Source organism: Pseudophryne corroboree, chromosome 1, assembly GCF_028390025.1.
Source record: "Pseudophryne corroboree isolate aPseCor3 chromosome 1, aPseCor3.hap2, whole genome shotgun sequence".
Classification (NCBI taxonomy): Eukaryota; Metazoa; Chordata; class Amphibia; order Anura; family Myobatrachidae; genus Pseudophryne; species Pseudophryne corroboree.
The window spans coordinates 89,823,077-89,842,706 of record NC_086444.1 but is presented as its reverse complement, the minus strand read 5'-3'; the positions used below and the strand labels follow the sequence as shown (position 1 = coordinate 89,842,706).

At 47.4% G+C, this 19,630-nt stretch overlaps 1 protein-coding gene across 1 annotated transcript in view; it reads left to right on the top strand.

Annotated features, from left to right (window-relative positions):
* Positions 1 to 814: 814 nt before the first annotated feature.
* Positions 815 to 19,630, top strand: part of LOC135059745 (general transcription factor II-I repeat domain-containing protein 2A-like) — a 38,317-nt gene continuing 19,501 nt past the window's right edge. Inside the window, exons 1-3 of the mRNA XM_063963932.1 lie at positions 815 to 877; positions 2,002 to 2,064; positions 14,432 to 14,594. Of these exons, the coding sequence (XP_063820002.1) occupies positions 815 to 877; positions 2,002 to 2,064; positions 14,432 to 14,594 (289 nt within the window). The remainder of the gene's footprint in view (positions 878 to 2,001; positions 2,065 to 14,431; positions 14,595 to 19,630) is intronic.

Sequence of the window (19,630 nt, the reverse complement as noted above, 5' to 3'; positions counted from 1 at the left end):
TTCTAAAGGACTAATGCAAAAAGCACGAAGAACCCTATGCGAGACGGCAACCCAGTAATTAAATTTTTTTTATTAAATAAAGCTTTTCTTTTTAAAAAAAAAAAAAAAAAGCTCTAATTACCTAGTGATTATTATATTTCATAAACTTTGTTTTATTGATTCATTGATGTTTATTTTGTAATGAATGTTGATAACCTCTGCAGTAGTCACAGTTTAGGAATTTACATTCTTCTTAGTCACCTACTGATGTCAGATGTGCATCCATCGGGCGTTCCAGCCAAACCTCCCACTCCTGATTATATCTGCTGAAAGTATTGCAGGGTACAGCAACACCTTATTTATCCTGGCACCTAGTGCAGGCTGAGCCATGCCACCTATCAGCCAATACACAGATGCTTATCAAGGCAGTTATCTATAGTCAGTAACTCACAGTCAAAACGCGATGGCTCAGCCATGTTTCTGTTACTGTAGCTGCAAATGGCTGAAAATGTAGCTGCTGATATACAGTAATTAGAGACCAGCGGGCATCAGTAGCCAGAGAAAGGACGTGACTGGCAATGATAGTTTCTGGTAATCTGGCTGCTAGGATTATGATGCAGCAGCCAGGGCCGGTGCTAGGGTGTTCGGCGCCCTCCTGCAAACTATACATGTTGCGCCTTTCTACAAGCACAGATGTGGCCAAACTCATCCAACCCGCAAACAACTACATTGCGCATAAGACTAGCTGTGGCCAATTCGCAGGAGTGTACACACCATGCAATTGTATGGATCACAGGTGAATGCACACTCACGCATACCCACGGGCAAGCTTATCATGGCAAACAAATCCTGTTTGCTGAGAAAGCAGAGAGTGAAAAGAGAGGATGACAGGGAGAGGGTGAGAATCAGAAGGAGGTGATTGGCAAAGGGTGAGAATCATAGGGAGACAGGGAGCGATTAACAGGAGAAAGAGGTGATGGGTAGAGGAGTGGGTGACAGGGAGATGGTGGTAGGAGAGAGAGGTGATGGGGTGAGGGGTGGGTAACAGGCCGGGCCGCATGAGTTTATTTTATTTTAGTAAGCAAAAATCAATTTTGGCACCCCCTGAAGGCGGCGCGTGCCACAAAAGGGGTGTGGTCTTACAAGAAAGGGGTGTGGCTATACAATTGTACCCCCATGGGTACAGGGCCTGGGAGATGGGGGATGACTGAAGCAGGGGCGACAGGGAGATAGTGTGTGACTGAAGCAGGGGCGACAGGGTGATAATGGGTGACTGAGACCGGGGGGAGAGGGAGATAGTGACAAGGGACATTACACAGGGAGCAGGTGCACACTGACACACACATACATAGACATTGTGCAGGGAGAGCTGGCAGCTATGCAGAGGGACAAACCATTTCACCTCTGTTATGGGGCTGCTACAGCTTCTTGCCGTCACCACACGCTGCACTGTTCCCTCTCCATGTTTCTGGGCATCAGGGGAGGGCTGCGATGCAGGGGGAACTGTGTCCCGGAAGGGCGGGCGGTCGCGGTGCTGTAGAGAGTGAGTCACGATGACTCACTGTCTGCAGCAGCGCCCTCTACTGTCTGGCGCTCTATGCGGCTGCGTAACCCGCATATGCGCCGGGAGGGAGAGAGTGACAAGAGAGAGGGTGAGAGTGAGTGGGTGACCAGCGAGAGCGAGAGAGGTGATGCAGCGGGTGATAGGCAACCCCCAATGACTAATTAAGCAATTTTCCATTTAGCATAGTCTTTAATTACCTTATGCAGAGCTGCCTCTCCTCCGATTCTATTTTTCTACTCCAGCAAAAGATCTTTCAGGGACCGGCTGGGCACAGGAAAGCTACATTCTACCCCGTAACGCCTCCATGCACACTACACTGCAGCCACTGCCTTGAAGCTCCCTCCCACACACTACACTACACTGCACCCCACACACTACATCGCCGCTACCCTGCGCCTTTCTCCCTGCATAAACTACACTACACTTACCGTCTCTGGCTGGCTTCTTTCTTCATGCAGGAGTTGGTTCAACGGTCAGAGGATGAGCAGCCCGAAACAGAAAACAGCGGACCGCTGGAGCAGGTGAGTATTCCCTTTTTTTTTTTTGTTGCACCACTGGGTTTCCTCCACATAACACAATGACATGCCCCCCAACCCCAGCACACATTAATATTACACCTACACTCCCCCCCTCCCCAGCACACACATTAATATTACACTTACACTCCCCCCCCCTCCCCAGCACACACATTATTATACCTACACCCCCCCCCCCTCCCCAGCATACACATTATTACACCTACACTCCCCCCTCCCCAGCACACACATTAATATTACACTTACACTCCCCCCCCTCCCCAGCACACACATTATTACACCTACACTCCTCCCCTCCCCAGCATACACATTATTACACCTACACTCCCCCCCTCCCCAGCACACACATTAATATTACACTTACACTCCCCCCCCCTCCCCAGCACACACATTATTACACCTACACTCCTCCCCTCCCCAGCATACACATTACACCTACACTCCCCCCCTCCCCAGCACACACATTATTACACCTACACTCCCCCCCCTCCCCAGCATACACATTATTACACCTACACTCCCCCCCTCCCCAGCACACACATTAATATTACACTTACACTCCCCCCCCCCTCCCCAGCACACACATTATTACACCTACACTCCTCCCCTCCCCAGCATACACATTATTACACCTACACTCCCCCCCTCCCCAGCACACACATTATTACACCTACACTCATCCCCTCCCCAGCATACACATTATTACACCTACACTCCCCCCCCTCCCCAGCACACACATTATTACACCTACACTCCTCCCCTCCCCAGCACACACATTATTACACCTACACTCCCCCCCTCCCCAGCACACACATTATTACACCTACACTCCCCCCCCCCTCCCCAGCATACACATTATTACACCTACACCCCCCCCCCCCCTCCCCAGCATACACATTATTACTAGAGATGAGCGCCGGAAATTTTTCGGGTTTTGTGTTTTGGTTTTGGGTTCGGTTCCGCGGCCGTGTTTTGGGTTCGACCGCGTTTTGGCAAAACCTCACCGAATTTTTTTTGTCGGATTCGGGTGTGTTTTGGATTCGGGTGTTTTTTTAAAAAAACCCTAAAAAACAGCTTAAATCATAGAATTTGGGGGTCATTTTGATCCCAAAGTATTATTAACCTCAAAAACCATAATTTCCACTCATTTTCAGTCTATTCTGAATACCTCACACCTCACAATATTATTTTTAGTCCTAAAATTTGCACCGAGGTCGCTGTGTGAGTAAGATAAGCGACCCTAGTGGCCGACACAAACACCGGGCCCATCTAGGAGTGGCACTGCAGTGTCACGCAGGATGTCCCTTCCAAAAAACCTTTCCCAAACAGCACATGACGCAAAGAAAAAAAGAGGCGCAATGAGGTAGCTGTGTGAGTAAGATAAGCGACCCTAGTGGCCGACACAAACACCGGGCCCATCTAGGAGTGGCACTGCAGTGTCACGCAGGATGTCCCTTCCAAAAAACCCTCCCCAAACAGCACATGACGCAAAGAAAAAAAGAGGCGCAATGAGGTAGCTGACTGTGTGAGTAAGATAAGCGACCCTAGTGGCCGACACAAACACCGGGCCCATCTAGGAGTGGCACTGCAGTGTCACGCAGGATGTCCCTTCCAAAAAACCCTCCCCAAACAGCACATGACGCAAAGAAAAAAAGAGGCGCAATGAGGTAGCTGTGTGAGTAAGATAAGCGACCCTAGTGGCCGACACAAACACCGGGCCCATCTAGGAGTGGCACTGCAGTGTCACGCAGGATGTCCCTTCCAAAAAACCCTCCCCAAACAGCACATGACGCAAAGAAAAAAAGAGGCGCAATGAGGTAGCTGACTGTGTGAGTAAGATAAGCGACCCTAGTGGCCGACACAAACACCGGGCCCATCTAGGAGTGGCACTGCAGTGTCACGCAGGATGTCCCTTCCAAAAAACCCTCCCCAAACAGCACATGACGCAAAGAAAAAAAGAGGCGCAATGAGGTAGCTGACTGTGTGAGTAAGATAAGCGACCCTAGTGGCCGACACAAACACCGGGCCCATCTAGGAGTGGAACTGCAGTGTCACGCAGGATGTCCCTTCCAAAAAACCCTCCCCAAACAGCACATGACGCAAAGAAAAAAAGAGGCGCAATGAGGTAGCTGACTGTGTGAGTAAGATAAGCGACCCTAGTGGCCGACACAAACACCGGGCCCATCTAGGAGTGGCACTGCAGTGTCACGCAGGATGGCCCTTCCAAAAAACCCTCCCCAAACAGCACATGACGCAAAGAAAAAGAAAAGAAAAAAGAGGTGCAAGATGGAATTGTCCTTGGGCCCTCCCACCCACCCTTATGTTGTATAAACAAAACAGGACATGCACACTTTAACCAACCCATCATTTCAGTGACAGGGTCTGCCACACGACTGTGACTGATATGACGGGTTGGTTTGGACCCCCCGCAAAAAAGAAGCAATTAATCTCTCCTTGCACAAACTGGCTCTACAGAGGCAAGATGTCCACCTCATCATCATCCTCCGATATATCACCGTGTACATCCCCCTCCTCACAGATTATCAATTCGTCCCCACTGGAATCCACCATCTCAGCTCCCTGTGTACTTTGTGGAGGCAATTGCTGCTGGTCAATGTCTCCGCGGAGGAATTGATTATAATTCATTTTAATGAACATCATCTTCTCCACATTTTCTGGATGTAACCTCGTACGCCGATTGCTGACAAGGTGAGCGGCGGCACTAAACACTCTTTCGGAGTACACACTTGTGGGAGGGCAACTTAGGTAGAATAAAGCCAGTTTGTGCAAGGGCCTCCAAATTGCCTCTTTTTCCTGCCAGTATAAGTACGGACTGTGTGACGTGCCTACTTGGATGCGGTCACTCATATAATCCTCCACCATTCTTTCAATGGGGAGAGAATCATATGCAGTGCCAGTAGACGACATGTCCGTATCCGTAATCGTTGTCAGGTCCTTCAGTCCGGACCAGATGTCAGCATCAGCAGTCGCTCCAGACTGCCCTGCATCACCGCCAGCGGGTGGGCTCGGAATTCTGAGCCTTTTCCTCGCACCCCCAGTTGCGGGAGAATGTGAAGGAGGAGATGTTGACAGGTCGCGTTCCGCTTGACTTGACAATTTTCTCACCAGCAGGTCTTTCAACCCCAGCAGACTTGTGTCTGCCGGAAAGAGAGATCCAAGGTAGGCTTTAAATCTAGGATCGAGCACGGTGGCCAAAATGTAGTGCTCTGATTTCAACAGATTGACCACCCGTGAATCCTTGTTAAGCGAATTAAGGGCTCCATCCACAAGTCCCACATGCCTAGCGGAATCGCTCCGTGTTAGCTCCTCCTTCAATGTCTCCAGCTTCTTCTGCAAAAGCCTGATGAGGGGAATGACCTGACTCAGGCTGGCAGTGTCTGAACTGACTTCACGTGTGGCAAGTTCAAAGGGCATCAGAACCTTGCACAACGTTGAAATCATTCTCCACTGCGCTTGAGACAGGTGCATTCCACCTCCTATATCGTGCTCAATTGTATAGGCTTGAATGGCCTTTTGCTGCTCCTCCAACCTCTGAAGCATATAGAGGGTTGAATTCCACCTCGTTACCACTTCTTGCTTCAGATGATGGCAGGGCAGGTTCAGTAGTTTTTGGTGGTGCTCCAGTCTTCTGTACGTGGTGCCTGTACGCCGAAAGTGTCCCGCAATTCTTCTGGCCACCGACAGCATCTCTTGCACGCCCCTGTCGTTTTTTAAAAAATTCTGCACCACCAAATTCAAGGTATGTGCAAAACATGGGACGTGCTGGAATTTGCCCATATTTAATGCACACACAATATTGCTGGCGTTGTCCGATGCCACAAATCCACAGGAGAGTCCAATTGGGGTAAGCCATTCCGCGATGATCTTCCTCAGTTGCCGTAAGAGGTTTTCAGCTGTGTGCGTATTCTGGAAACCGGTGATACAAAGCGTAGCCTGCCTAGGAAAGAGTTGGCGTTTGCGAGATACTGCTACTGGTGCCGCCGCTGCTGTTCTTGCGGCGGGAGTCCATACATCTACCCAGTGGGCTGTCACAGTCATATAGTCCTGACCCTGCCCTTCTCCACTTGTCCACATGTCCGTGGTTAAGTGGACATTGGGTACAACTGCATTTTTTAGGACACTGGTGAGTCTTTTTCTGACGTCCGTGTACATTCTCGGTATCGCCTGCCTAGAGAAGTGGAACCTAGATGGTATTTGGTAACGGGGGCACACTGCCTCAATAAATTGTCTAGTTCCCTGTGAACTAACGGCGGATACCGGACGCACGTCTAACACCAACATAGTTGTCAAGGCCTCAGTTATCCGCTTTGCAGCAGGATGACTGCTGTGATATTTCATCTTCCTCGCAAAGGACTGTTGAACAGTCAATTGCTTACTGGAAGTAGTACAAGTGGGCTTACGACTTCCCCTCTGGGATGACCATCGACTCCCAGCAGCAACAACAGCAGCGCCAGCAGCAGTAGGCGTTACACGCAAGGATGCATCGGAGGAATCCCAGGCAGGAGAGGAATCATCAGAATTGCCAGTGACATGGCCTGCAGGACTATTGGCATTCCTGGGGAAGGAGGAAATTGACACTGAGGGAGTTGGTGGGGTGGTTTGCGTGAGCTTGGTTACAAGAGGAAGGGATTTACTGGTCAGTGGACTGCTTCCGCTGTCGGCCAAAGTTTTTGAACTTGTCACTGACTTATTATGAATGCGCTGCAGGTGACGTATAAGGGAGGATGTTCCGAGGTGGTTAACGTCCTTACCCCTACTTATTACAGCTTGACAAAGGGAACACACGGCTTGACAAATGTTGTCCGCATTTCTGGTGAAATACTTCCACACCGAAGAGCTGATTTTTTTGGTATTTTCACCAGGCATGTCAACGGCCATATTCCTCCCACGGACAACAGGTGTCTCCCCGGGTGCCTGACTTAAACAAACCACCTCACCATCAGAATCCTCCTGGTCAATTTCCTCCCCAGCGCCAGCAACACCCATATCCTCCTCATCCTGGTGTACTTCAACACTGACATCTTCAATCTGACTATCAGGAACTGGACTGCGGGTGCTCCTTCCAGCACTTGCAGGGGGCGTGCAAATGGTGGAAGGCGCATGCTCTTCACGTCCAGTGTTGGGAAGGTCAGGCATCGCAACCGACACAATTGGACTCTCCTTGTGGATTTGGGATTTCGAAGAACGCACAGTTCTTTGCTGTGCTTTTTCCAGCTTGAGTCTTTTCATTTTTCTAGCGAGAGGCTGAGTGCTTCCATCCTCATGTGAAGCTGAACCACTAGCCATGAACATAGGCCAGGGCCTCAGCCGTTCCTTGCCACTCCGTGTGGTAAATGGCATATTGGCAAGTTTACGCTTCTCCTCCGACAATTTTATTTTAGGTTTTGGAGTCCTTTTTTTACTGATATTTGGTGTTTTGGATTTGACATGCTCTGTACTATGACATTGGGCATCGGCCTTGGCAGACGACGTTGCTGGCATTTCATCGTCTCGGCCATGACTAGTGGCAGCAGCTTCAGCACGAGGTGGAAGTGGATCTTGATCTTTCCCTAATTTTGGAACCTCAACATTTTTGTTCTCCATATTTTAATAGGCACAACTAAAAGGCACCTCAGGTAAACAATGGAGATGGATGGATACTAGTATACAATTATGGATGGACTGCCGAGTGCCGACACAGAGGTAGCTACAGCCGTGGACTACCGTACTGTACTGTGTCTGCTGCTAATATAGACTGGTTGATAATGAGATGTAGTATGTATGTATAAAGAAGAAAGAAAAAAAAACCACGGGTAGGTGGTATACAATTATGGACGGACTGCCGAGTGCCGACACAGAGGTAGCTACAGCCGTGGACTACCGTACTGTACTGTGTCTGCTGCTAATATAGACTGGATGATAATGAGATGTAGTATGTATAAAGAAGAAAAAAAAAACCACGGGTAGGTGGTATACAATTATGGATGGACTGCCGAGTGCCGACACAGAGGTAGCTACAGCCGTGGACTACCGTACTGTACTGTGTCTGCTGCTAATATAGACTGGTTGATAATGAGATGTAGTATGTATGTATAAAGAAGAAAGAAAAAAAAACCACGGGTAGGTGGTATACAATTATGGACGGACTGCCGAGTGCCGACACAGAGGTAGCTACAGCCGTGGACTACCGTACTGTACTGTGTCTGCTGCTAATATAGACTGGATGATAATGAGATGTAGTATGTATAAAGAAGAAAGAAAAAAAAACCACGGGTAGGTGGTATACAATTATGGACGGACTGCCGAGTGCCGACACAGAGGTAGCTACAGCCGTGGACTACCGTACTGTACTGTGTCTGCTGCTAATATAGACTGGTTGATAATGAGATGTCGTATGTATGTATAAAGAAGAAAGAAAAAAAACCACGGGTAGGTGGTATACAATTATGGACGGACTGCCGAGTGCCGACACAGAGGTAGCTACAGCCGTGGACTACCGTACTGTACTGTGTCTGCTGCTAATATAGACTGGATGATAATGAGATGTAGTATGTATAAAGAAGAAAGAAAAAAAAACCACGGGTAGGTGGTATACAATTATGGACGGACTGCCGAGTGCCGACACAGAGGTAGCTACAGCCGTGGACTACCGTACTGTACTGTGTCTGCTGCTAATATAGACTGGATGATAATGAGATGTAGTATGTATAAAGAAGAAAGAAAAAAAACCACGGGTAGGTGGTATACAATTATGGATGGACTGCTGAGTGCCGACACAGAGGTAGCTACAGCCGTGGACAACCGTACTGTACTGTGTCTGCTGCTAATATAGACTGGATGATAATGAGATGTAGTATGTATAAAGAAGAAAAAAAAACCACGGGTAGGTGGTATACAATTATGGATGGACTGCCGAGTGCCGACACAGAGGTAGCTACAGCCGTGGACTACCGTACTGTACTGTGTCTGCTGCTAATATAGACTGGATGATAATGAGATGTAGTATGTACAAAGAAGAAAGAAAAAAAAAACACGGGTAGGTGGTATACAATTATGGACGGACTGCCGAGTGCCGACACAGAGGTAGCTACAGCCGTGGACTACCGTACTGTACTGTGTCTGCTGCTAATATAGACTGGATGATAATGAGATGTAGTATGTATAAAGAAGAAAAAAAAAACCACGGGTAGGTGGTATACAATTATGGATGGACTGCCGAGTGCCGACACAGAGGTAGCTACAGCCGTGGACTACCGTACTGTACTGTGTCTGCTGCTAATATAGACTGGTTGATAATGAGATGTAGTATGTATGTATAAAGAAGAAAGAAAAAAAAACCATGGGTAGGTGGTATACAATTATGGACGGACTGCCGAGTGCCGACACAGAGGTAGCTACAGCCGTGGACTACCGTACTGTACTGTGTCTGCTGCTAATATAGACTGGATGATAATGAGATGTAGTATGTATAAAGAAGAAAGAAAAAAAAACCACGGGTAGGTGGTATACAATTATGGACGGACTGCCGAGTGCCGACACAGAGGTAGCTACAGCCGTGGACTACCGTACTGTACTGTGTCTGCTGCTAATATAGACTGGATGATAATGAGATGTAGTATGTATAAAGAAGAAAGAAAAAAAAACCACGGGTAGGTGGTATACAATTATGGATGGACTGCCGAGTGCCGACACAGAGGTAGCTACAGCCATGGACTACCATACTGTACTGTGTCTGCTGCTAATATAGACTGGATGATAATGAGATGTAGTATGTATAAAGAAGAAGAAAAAAACCACGGGTAGGTGGTATACAATTATGGATGGACTGCCGAGTGCCGACACAGAGGTAGCTACAGCCGTGGACTACCGTACTGTACTGTGTCTGCTGCTAATATAGACTCGATGATAATGAGATGTAGTATGTATAAAGAAGAAAGAAAAAAAAAACCACGGGTAGGTGGTATACAATTATGGATGGACTGCCGAGTGCCGACACAGAGGTAGCTACAGCCGTGAACTACCGTACTGTGTCTGCTGCGACTGGATGATAAATAATGATATAAAAAATATATATATATCACTACTGCAGCCGGACAGGTATATATTATATAATGACGGACCTGCTGGACACTGTCTGTCAGCAGAATGAGTTTTTTATAGAATAAAAAAACACCACACAAGTCACACGACGAGTGTTTAACTTTTTCAGGCAATCACAATATAGTATACTATACTGGTGGTCAGTGTGGTCAGGTCACTGGTCAGTCACACTGGCGGTGGCACTCCTGCAGCAAAAGTGTGCACTGTTTAATTTTAATAATATGTACTCCTGGCTCCTGCTATAACCTATAACTGCTCCCCAGTCTCCCCCACAATTAAGCTGTGTGAGCACAGTCAGATATTATACATAGATGATGCAGCACACTGGGCTGAGCACAGATATGGTATGTGACTGAGTCACTGTGTATCGTTTTTTTCAGGCAGAGAACGGATTATATTAAATAAAACTGCACTGGTGGTCACTGGTCAGTGGTCAGTCACTAGTAAACTTTGCACTCTCTAGTACTCCTAAGCTCCAGTAAATCAAGTGTCTCTGTCTCAATCTCACTCTCTCTCTTCTAATCTAAATGGAGAGGACGCCAGCCACGTCCTCTCCCTATCAATCTCAATGCACGTGTGAAAATGGCGGCGACGCGCGGCTCCTTATATAGAATCCGAGTCTCGCGATAGAATCCGAGCCTCGCGAGAATCCGACAGCGTCATGATGACGTTCGGGCGCGCTCGGGTTAACCGAGCAAGGCGGGAAGATCCGAGTCGCTCGGATCCGTGTAAAAAAAGCTGAAGTTCGGGCGGGTTCGGATTCCGAGGAACCGAACCCGCTCATCTCTAATTATTACACCTACACTCCCCCCCTCCCCAGGACACACATTAATATTACACTTACACTCCCCCCCCTCCCCAGCACACACATTATTACACCTACACTCCTCCCCTCCCCAGCACACACATTAATATTACACTTACCCCCCCCCCTCAACAGCACACACATTAATATTACACTTACACTCCCCCCCCTCCCCAGCATACATATTATTACACCTACACTCCCCCCCTCCCCAGGACACACATTAATATTACACTTACACCCCCCCCCCTCAACAGCACACACATAAATATTACACTTACACTCCCCCCCTCCCCAGCACACACATTATTACACCTACACTCTCCATCCCCCCCCCCCCCAGCACACACATTAATATTACACCTACACTCCCCCCCCCCCCCCCCCCCTTCCCAGCACACACATTAATAGTACACCACTGCCTGTGGTGTGGCTGCTCCTCTACTCACGTCTGCAGGCTCCTCCATCACTGCACAGTGCACACAGGCAAGTGCACCACGTGACTTCCTGGGTTTTAGTGAATCAACGGAGGGGAGGGGAGGGGAGAGAGGGAGTGGGTCTTCACAGTCAGGGGGAGGGAACAGGGATGGACACTGGACAGGGACGCTGCTGTATGTCTCTAGCTTGACTTGCAGCAGGAGGAGCAAGGAGGAGAGGGAAGGGCCCTCGGCTCACACAAAAAATCCTCACAGTGAAGAGCTTTTGCCGGCGCTGCTGCTGCCTGTCAGTGTGTGACAGCACTGCGCATCAGCAAGTCTGCAGAGCGGGGAGCGCCTCTCTTGCCCAGCGCCTCCCTGCTTTGCAGACCTTGCTGAGCGGGTAGCGCCAGGCCTGGCAGCAGCCTTACATAATATAGGGTCAGGTCACAAACTAGCTGCTACAGGCAAGGGAGTATTATAGGTAAGTAATGCATCATTTAAACCCCTTTTACGCCGGCAGCATATAACACGGGTTATCAAATTAACGTGCATAACCTGTGTTGCTGCGCGGTGTAAAAGGGCAGAGTTGGAATAATCCGGGTTGAGTGACCCGGTATTCCAACTCGGGTAGTTTGTGGGGTTGAACACGTGTTCAACCCGGCAAACTGTTCAGTGTAAACGGGAGCCGAATCGCGCGACCCGGCTTCCCGTTTACAGTGTACAAGCGGGCGGTGCTTGGAGATCATGTGACCTCCAAGCGCCGCCCCCGTTGCGCCACCGGCAACATCACCAACCCGGCAATATGCCGGGTTGGTGACTTCAGTTTAAAAGGGGACTGACGCGGGTCGCAGCCGGGTAGCGCCCGTGTCAGGCTCCCGGCTGCGACCCGCACTTTAGGTCTAAAAGCGGTATTATTCCTACACAATTACACAATGGGGGGCAGATGTACTAAGACTATGGGGTCTATTCATGAAGCAGTGAAAAAAGTGGAAAAGTTAACCAGTGGAGAAGTTGCCCATGGTAACCAATCAGCTGCTCTGTATAATCTTATAGTATGCAAATTATAAATGTTACTTCAATGCTGATTGGTTGCCATGGCAACTTCTCCACTGGCTCACTTCTCCACACTTTTCACTGCTTCATGAATACACTCCAATGGAGAGAGAAAGTGGAGAGAGAGAAAGTACCAGCAGGGGCGTAAGTTCATCCCAGTCGCCTGGAGGCAAGTTGGAGTTTTGTGCGCCCCTCTTCTTTTAAAGAAAAAGGGAAAAAGGGAAAACAATTTATATAGATAGTGTTCTCAGCCGGTCTACAGGGACTGGAGCCTGCAGTGAAGTGGCTGGCCTCCAGCTAAGCTGTGTGACTACGGCTGGTGGATCAGGGTCAGACTCACAAGATTCAGCATACAGAATCAGCATTTACCAGTGGATCCCATCTCATACTCCATAAGCAGTGGCAGGTGCACCATCGATTGCTGCAGCTGAGTGGTACCAGGTGGGAGCTGTCCTGTCGTGTTATGCAGATGTTAGCTGGGCTCCCAGGACAGAGCACACTAACTCTGCAGTAGCAGTGAGTGCGTTGCAGAGCTCCATTGGAAGAGCAGCAGTTCCAGGTGCTTCTGTACATGCAGATGCCCCTTCAGGGCTTGGAGCCCGGAGGCAGACGTCTCTATTGCATCTGGGAGTCCTGCCTCTGATCACCAGCCAATCAGCTCTCGGCTGTTATTTTTCAAACACAGACTGTAACTTGGCAGTTAGGAGCTGACTGGCTGGTACTTCATCTCTCTGCCCTCTATCTCATGCAGGTCTTAGTGCATACTATATACCCCACTAGGTGATTCTGAGATACCCGCTCACAGTGTCTTTGGACTCTGCATTACCGGCTAGTGCATCTATAGATAGATTGCACCATTGAAACTTGCACCAGCGCTATGATATATGTAGTTCCTCTGTCTAAGCATGACCTTCTATGTGAGCAGTTGAGCTACCTTCAGCGACATACCTGCAACACAAGACGCAACATCTCCGTGCCACCTCCCTGTTATCTCCCAGTCAATGTTCATGATGTCCTCTTACATTTCTTCTACCATGCGTCTAGATTTGTGCTGCGACTCAAAATTGGGACACATGCGCAGTGTGACTCAGGAGCTCTGTACCATACATGCCGACTAACTGGCTGCCCCCTCCGGGAGGGAACAGACAGGCCGGCACAGCAGGTGGTGTGCGTTGGTGGGGGGGTCTTGCATAGGTGGGCTGTACAGGTGCGTGATGGAGTGCTCATATCATTGTGGACCTGTCCCTGCCATAAAATGCTGAGATTAAAAAACATTGTAAAGTAGGGACTGTAGCTACAATGATGTGATTCAGTCCCGGACTGCCCACTTTACTCAGGAAGTGGATGGTGCCAGACACTTCTGAGATTTAGGAGCCTCCTGGCCGTATCAGATAAGTGCTGTAGACAAGTATGCTCTGTACGCATTGCATATAATCATTATTGTATTTTATGCTCTTAGACTTTAATAATTCATTGTTCATGGTTAAATCATCTTATTTTACTATTATTGCTTTATACCCCAACTACACCACACCATCGCCCCAGTTCTATTTACAGACTAGAAGTTTTGCAGAGTTTGCAAAATCCAATAGCGTGTGCGTGCCATTCGGTGTGTATGGTGAGGTGAACGCTTTGTTCATCTCTAGTCTACTTATTGTAAAATGTGCGTTCAGTCCTCTGCTGAAGGAATAACATGATTCTCTGTCATGCTTTCAATCATTTTGTATTTGAGAAACAATGGAGGAGTGTATTACTTCACTGATGAACAAAAAAATGTTTTTATGTGGTGCCTGGAATTTTGGGCCTGATTCTGGGTATTTGTGTGCTGCTGATTCCGAAAATCCATTTGGTTCTATGAGCTCTAGTTTTTGAGATATTGTTGACGTCATTACCTATTGTTCTTATGATTACTTTATATATACTTATGATTTTTTGATGTTCTGTTGATGTTTGCGTGTGTACTTTACATGGTCAGACTTTTCTTGGGAACTATAAGGCCGCTAACTATACTGAACTCATGGAGAACATGATCACTTCTTTCCATACACTTCGTGGTAACATGAGCATCAAAGTGCATTATCTCCACAGTCTTTTGGATCGATTTCCACATTGTCTTCATGATGTGAGCGACGAACAGTGTGAGAAATTTCACCAGGAAATAAGGACCATGGAAAAAAGGTGCCGTGGACGATGGGATACGCCTGTGAGGTTGGACTACTGTTGGAGCATCCACTGTGAATGTTCAAGAACATCTCATTGCAGGAAATCACAGAAACGCGGTTTAGGCAACATATCTCAATGCAGAAACTTTTGTTTTAGACTTCTTGGGATTGAGCTTCGTACCTTCATTTGATTGACATTCATTACATGTATAATACAATATGTATAAATGTATACATTTGTACGGATATACTGTTTGTCATATCTTGATAAGCAGACCCAATGGACAAAAAATAATGTCATTTTCAGACTCTATGGGGTATATTTAGTAAGGTCCCGAATTTGACCGAGATGGTGTTTTTTCTTCAAAGTGTCATCTCGGGAATTTACTAAACTCAAATCACGGCAGTGATGAGGAAATTCGTATTTTTTTGGAAGTCCATGAAAAAAAATACGAATGAATACACCATCGGTCAAATACACCTGCAAATTGGTAGAACTCGGTAATTTACTAAAAAGTGTAATTCACAAACACTGCCGGCAATAGCCAAACACTGCCGTGAAAAAATACAAATCGTAAGAAAGTGCTAAAATAAAACAGACCTGCTTTTTTTTACCGTGTTCTGATATGCATGCACGGATCCATGAGATCCGTGCATGTTTATCAGTGGGAAGGGGTGGGAAAGTGTTAATTTAAAAAAAAAAAAATGCGTGGGGTCCCAAGCAAAACCAGCCTCGGCTCTTTGAGCCGGTCCTGGTTGAAAAAATATGGGGGGGAAAAGTGACAGGGGTTCCCCCATATTTAATCAACCAGCACCGGGCTCTGCGCCTGGTCCTGGTTCCAAAAATATGGGGGACAAAAAGCGTAGGGGTCCCCCGTATTTCAGAAACCAGCACCGGGCTCCACTAGCCAGATACATAATGCCACAGCCAGGGGACACTTTTATATTGGTCCCTGCGGCCCTGGCATTACATACCCAACTAGTCACCCCTGGCCGGGGTACCCTGGAGGAGTGGGACCCCTTCAATCAAGGCCCCCCCCCCCTCCAGCCACCCAAGGGCCAGGGGTGAAGCCCGAGGCTGTCCCCCCCATCCAAGGGTGGCGGATGGGGGGCTGATAGCCTTTTTGACAAAATTTTAATATTGTTTTTAGTAGCAGTACTACAAGTCCCAGCAAGCCTCCCCCGCAAGCTGGTACTTGGAGAACCACAAGTACCAGCATGCAGGGGAAAACCGGGCCCGCTGGTACCTGTAGTACTACTACTAAAAAAGTACCCCAATAAAAACAGGACACACACACCTTGAAAGTAAAAGTTTATTACATACATCCACACCTCCATACATACATACTTACCTATGTTCACACGAGGGTCGGTCCTGTTCTCCATGTAGAATCCATGGGGTACCTGTTGGGTAAATTATACTCACATAATCCAGTGTTGTTTGGTCCTCTTCTGTTCTATTTGTAATCCACGAACTTGGCAAAATAACAAAGCGAACACCCGACCACGCACTGAAAGGGGCCCCATGTTTTCACATGGGACCCCTTTCCCCGACTGCCAGGAACCCCCCCTGACTTCTGTCTAAGAGGGTTCCTTCAGCCAATCAGGAAGCGCCACGTCGTGGCACCCTCCTGATTGGCTGTGTGCTCCTGAAGTGTCTGTCAGGCAGCACACGGCAGTGATACAATGTAGCGCCTATGCGCTCCATTGTAACCAATGGTGGGAATTTTGCGGTCAGCGGTGAGGTTACTTTCGGTCAACCGCTGGCCACAAAGTTCCCACCATTGGTTACAATGGAGCGCATAGGCGCTACATTGTATCACTGCCGTGTGCTGCCTGACAGACACTTCAGGAGCACACAGCCAATCAGGAGGGTGCCACGACGTGGTGCTTCCTGATTGGCTGAAGGAACCCTCTTAGACAGAAGTCAGGGGGGGGTTCCTGGCAGTCGGGGAAAGGGGTCCCATGTGAAAACATGGGGCCCCTTTCAGTGCGTGGTCGGGTGTTCGTTTTGTTATTTTGCCAAGTTCGTGGATTACAAATAGAACAGAAGAGGACCAAACAACACTGGATTATGTGAGTATAATTTACCCAACAGGTACCCCATGGATTCTACATGGAGAAGAGGACCGACCCTCGTGTGAACATAGGTAAGTATGTATGTATGGAGGTGTGGATGTATGTAATAAACTTATACTTTCAAGGTGTGTGTGTCCTGTTTTTATTGGGGTATTTTTTTAGTAGTAGTACTACAGGTACCAGTGGGCCCGGTTTTCCTCCGCATGCTGGTACTTGTGGTTCTCCAAGTACTAGCTTGCGGGGGAGGCTTGCTGTGACTTGTAGTACTGCTACTAAAAACAATATTCAACACTTGTCAAAAAGGCTATCAGCCCACCATCCGCCGCCCTTGGATGGGGGGGACAGCCTCGGGCTTCACCCCTGGCTCTTGGGTGGCTGGAGGGGGGGGACCCCTTGATTGAAGGGGTCCCCACTCCTCCAGGCTACCCCGGCCAGGGGTGACTAGTTGGGTATGTAATGCCAGGGCCGCAGGGACCTATATAAAAGTGTCCCCCGGCTGTGGCATTATGTACCTGGCTAGTGGAGCCCGGTGCTGGTTTTAAAAATACGGGGGACCCCTACGCTTTTTGTCCCCCGTATTTTTGGAACCAGGACCAGGCGCAGAGCCCGGTGCTGGTTGATTAAATATGGGGGAACCCCTGTCACTTTTTTCCCCATATTTTTTCAACCAGGACCGGCTCAAAGAGCCCAAGGCTGGTTTTGCTTAGGAGGGGGGACCCCACGCATTTTTTATAATAATTTTTTACAATGTTTTACTTTTTACGAAAGGTGCACATTGAAGCCCGGCACGGATCTCACAGATTCGGCCGAGATTCATTGTGTTAAAGTCGGCAGTGTTTTACAATTCACTCCCGTAAAACACTGCCAAAAAATACGAATGACATCGAATTCGGAAAATACGAAAATGCAGAATACGACAGCTTAGTAAATTAGTCGTAATAAATTCAAAAAGTTGCAAATTTACACTTTCGATGTCATTCGTGTTTGAACTTTAACCTCATTCGGGAAAATACGAATTTTAGTAAATATACCCCTATGACCCCAAAATACCTTGAAAAGTATCTAACATTTCCGTCACCAAAAGTTGTATTCCCCAGTGTTCTATATTCATTTTACAAATCATTCAGTACATTGTGAGCAGCCTACTCATCAAGTTTCCACATGAACTACTACAGAATCCTCCACCTACGTAATTGGCAGACACTTCATTCACATGCTATTGCTCAAACCAAAAAATGTATTTCTGCCTGTCTCACTAAATGCATTAATATTACTATGCAGCAGATGGCTGTAGAGTTTGGTGGAACTGGGTAATGCAAGGGTCCTGGCGCTCTGTGCTCAATGCTCCTCAATCTCTGAGTCTACATGCAGCGGCGTCTGTGTCCGTGTCTTTTGCTGGTTGCACGTCTGCAACTTTATGCAAATTCTAACACAAGTCCCTAACTGGTGTACAGTCTGAATAAGCAAGGACTAGGACACCCACTTTGTGCGTCTTTTAGATGCTCAAATAATCCTTGTTGCCCGCTACAATAGATGGACCTCTATCTTGTAACACCTAGCTTGTATCTGCCTATTGTTGAGTGAGCAACACCACTTGCTCCCTGTCTCGGTGGGTCCCGGCTGCCTCCACTGACTCTGTGGTCCACAGTTGCTGCCCCAGCATTCTGTTTAGGGCTGATGAACCTGCTGCTGCAAAGGACTTCACAGGCCTCTGGATCCTGCGCTGTTCCCAGTTTCTGGTCACCTCCACAACACCTCATGCTGCTGCATTCACAGCTCTACTCCCTTCTCCACCAGAAGCTTGTGAACAATTGCGCCAAACATGGCTGCCTCACCTGGTATGCTCTTGGATGGAATGAAAAATACTTGGACCCAATGGTTATGTTGGGACCCTACTCCTAACATTAGGTTTATGCAACCAACCTGTTTTGTGTAATTTCTTCTACGCGTTGCTTATTCCACCAAGGGTAATATAAATAGTGCACCAAAGATGGCTGCTCCTGTGGAAGTTGTACCCAAAATGTCTGCACCAACCCTGCATTATACCTATTGTGCTCTCTAGATTTGTTTGTTTGTTTCTTAATTATTTCTGTGTGGTTTTCCTACTTGCTGTAATACTAAATCCTTTGTATTATGTAATATGTTTTTAATGTCTGTGAAGCGACTTTGAGTCCTGCTGGAGAAACGCGTTATATAAATAAAATTATTATTACTATTATTATTATAATATCTATGATATGATTATTGTTATGTACTAACCTGATGTTTTTAGAAGTCTGATTTACACAATTTACATTATTTCACCACTACTTACCACTTCTGATGACTAGCATCCAGTCACCATCACAACAATGAAGAACACACACTGGGAACAGAAACGGCACTTTCAAGGGTACACAAACCAAACGGCACTTCCGGCTCACAGTGGGGTCATCGGGAGGAAAACTTGATCAGTACCATGTGAAAGGTAATACCAGGGAGCACTGGTCCATACCGCTCTGAGGAAGCATTTGACATAACTTGAATTGCGTGGGAACTTCTCCACCTGAAATATGCCTTCAGTTGAACCTCTACCTGTGACTGGGATAAATTAAGAGCATGAGGATTCTGAACCTTCCATCTTTAATAACACCACCGCTCCCCCACAGATTGGTTCCAGTACAGTTTCATTGCTTTCTTTTTTTATTCCGTCTTATAGGTTTGAATTTTGAAAACCACATGTAATTTTAATAAAAAGCCTTTTTGGAGGTAAACTACAGTACAACTTCCTTCTATGATTTTGAAACCATTGAGTACTCGTCAGGGTGATGGACATCTTCCACAAGAGAGATTTTGATTTATACTGCGCTTTGAAGCTGTACTGTTTGTAAACACGTTACATATGGATTTATCATACCCTGAATACCTCTTCCTCCTCTATACATATAATAAAA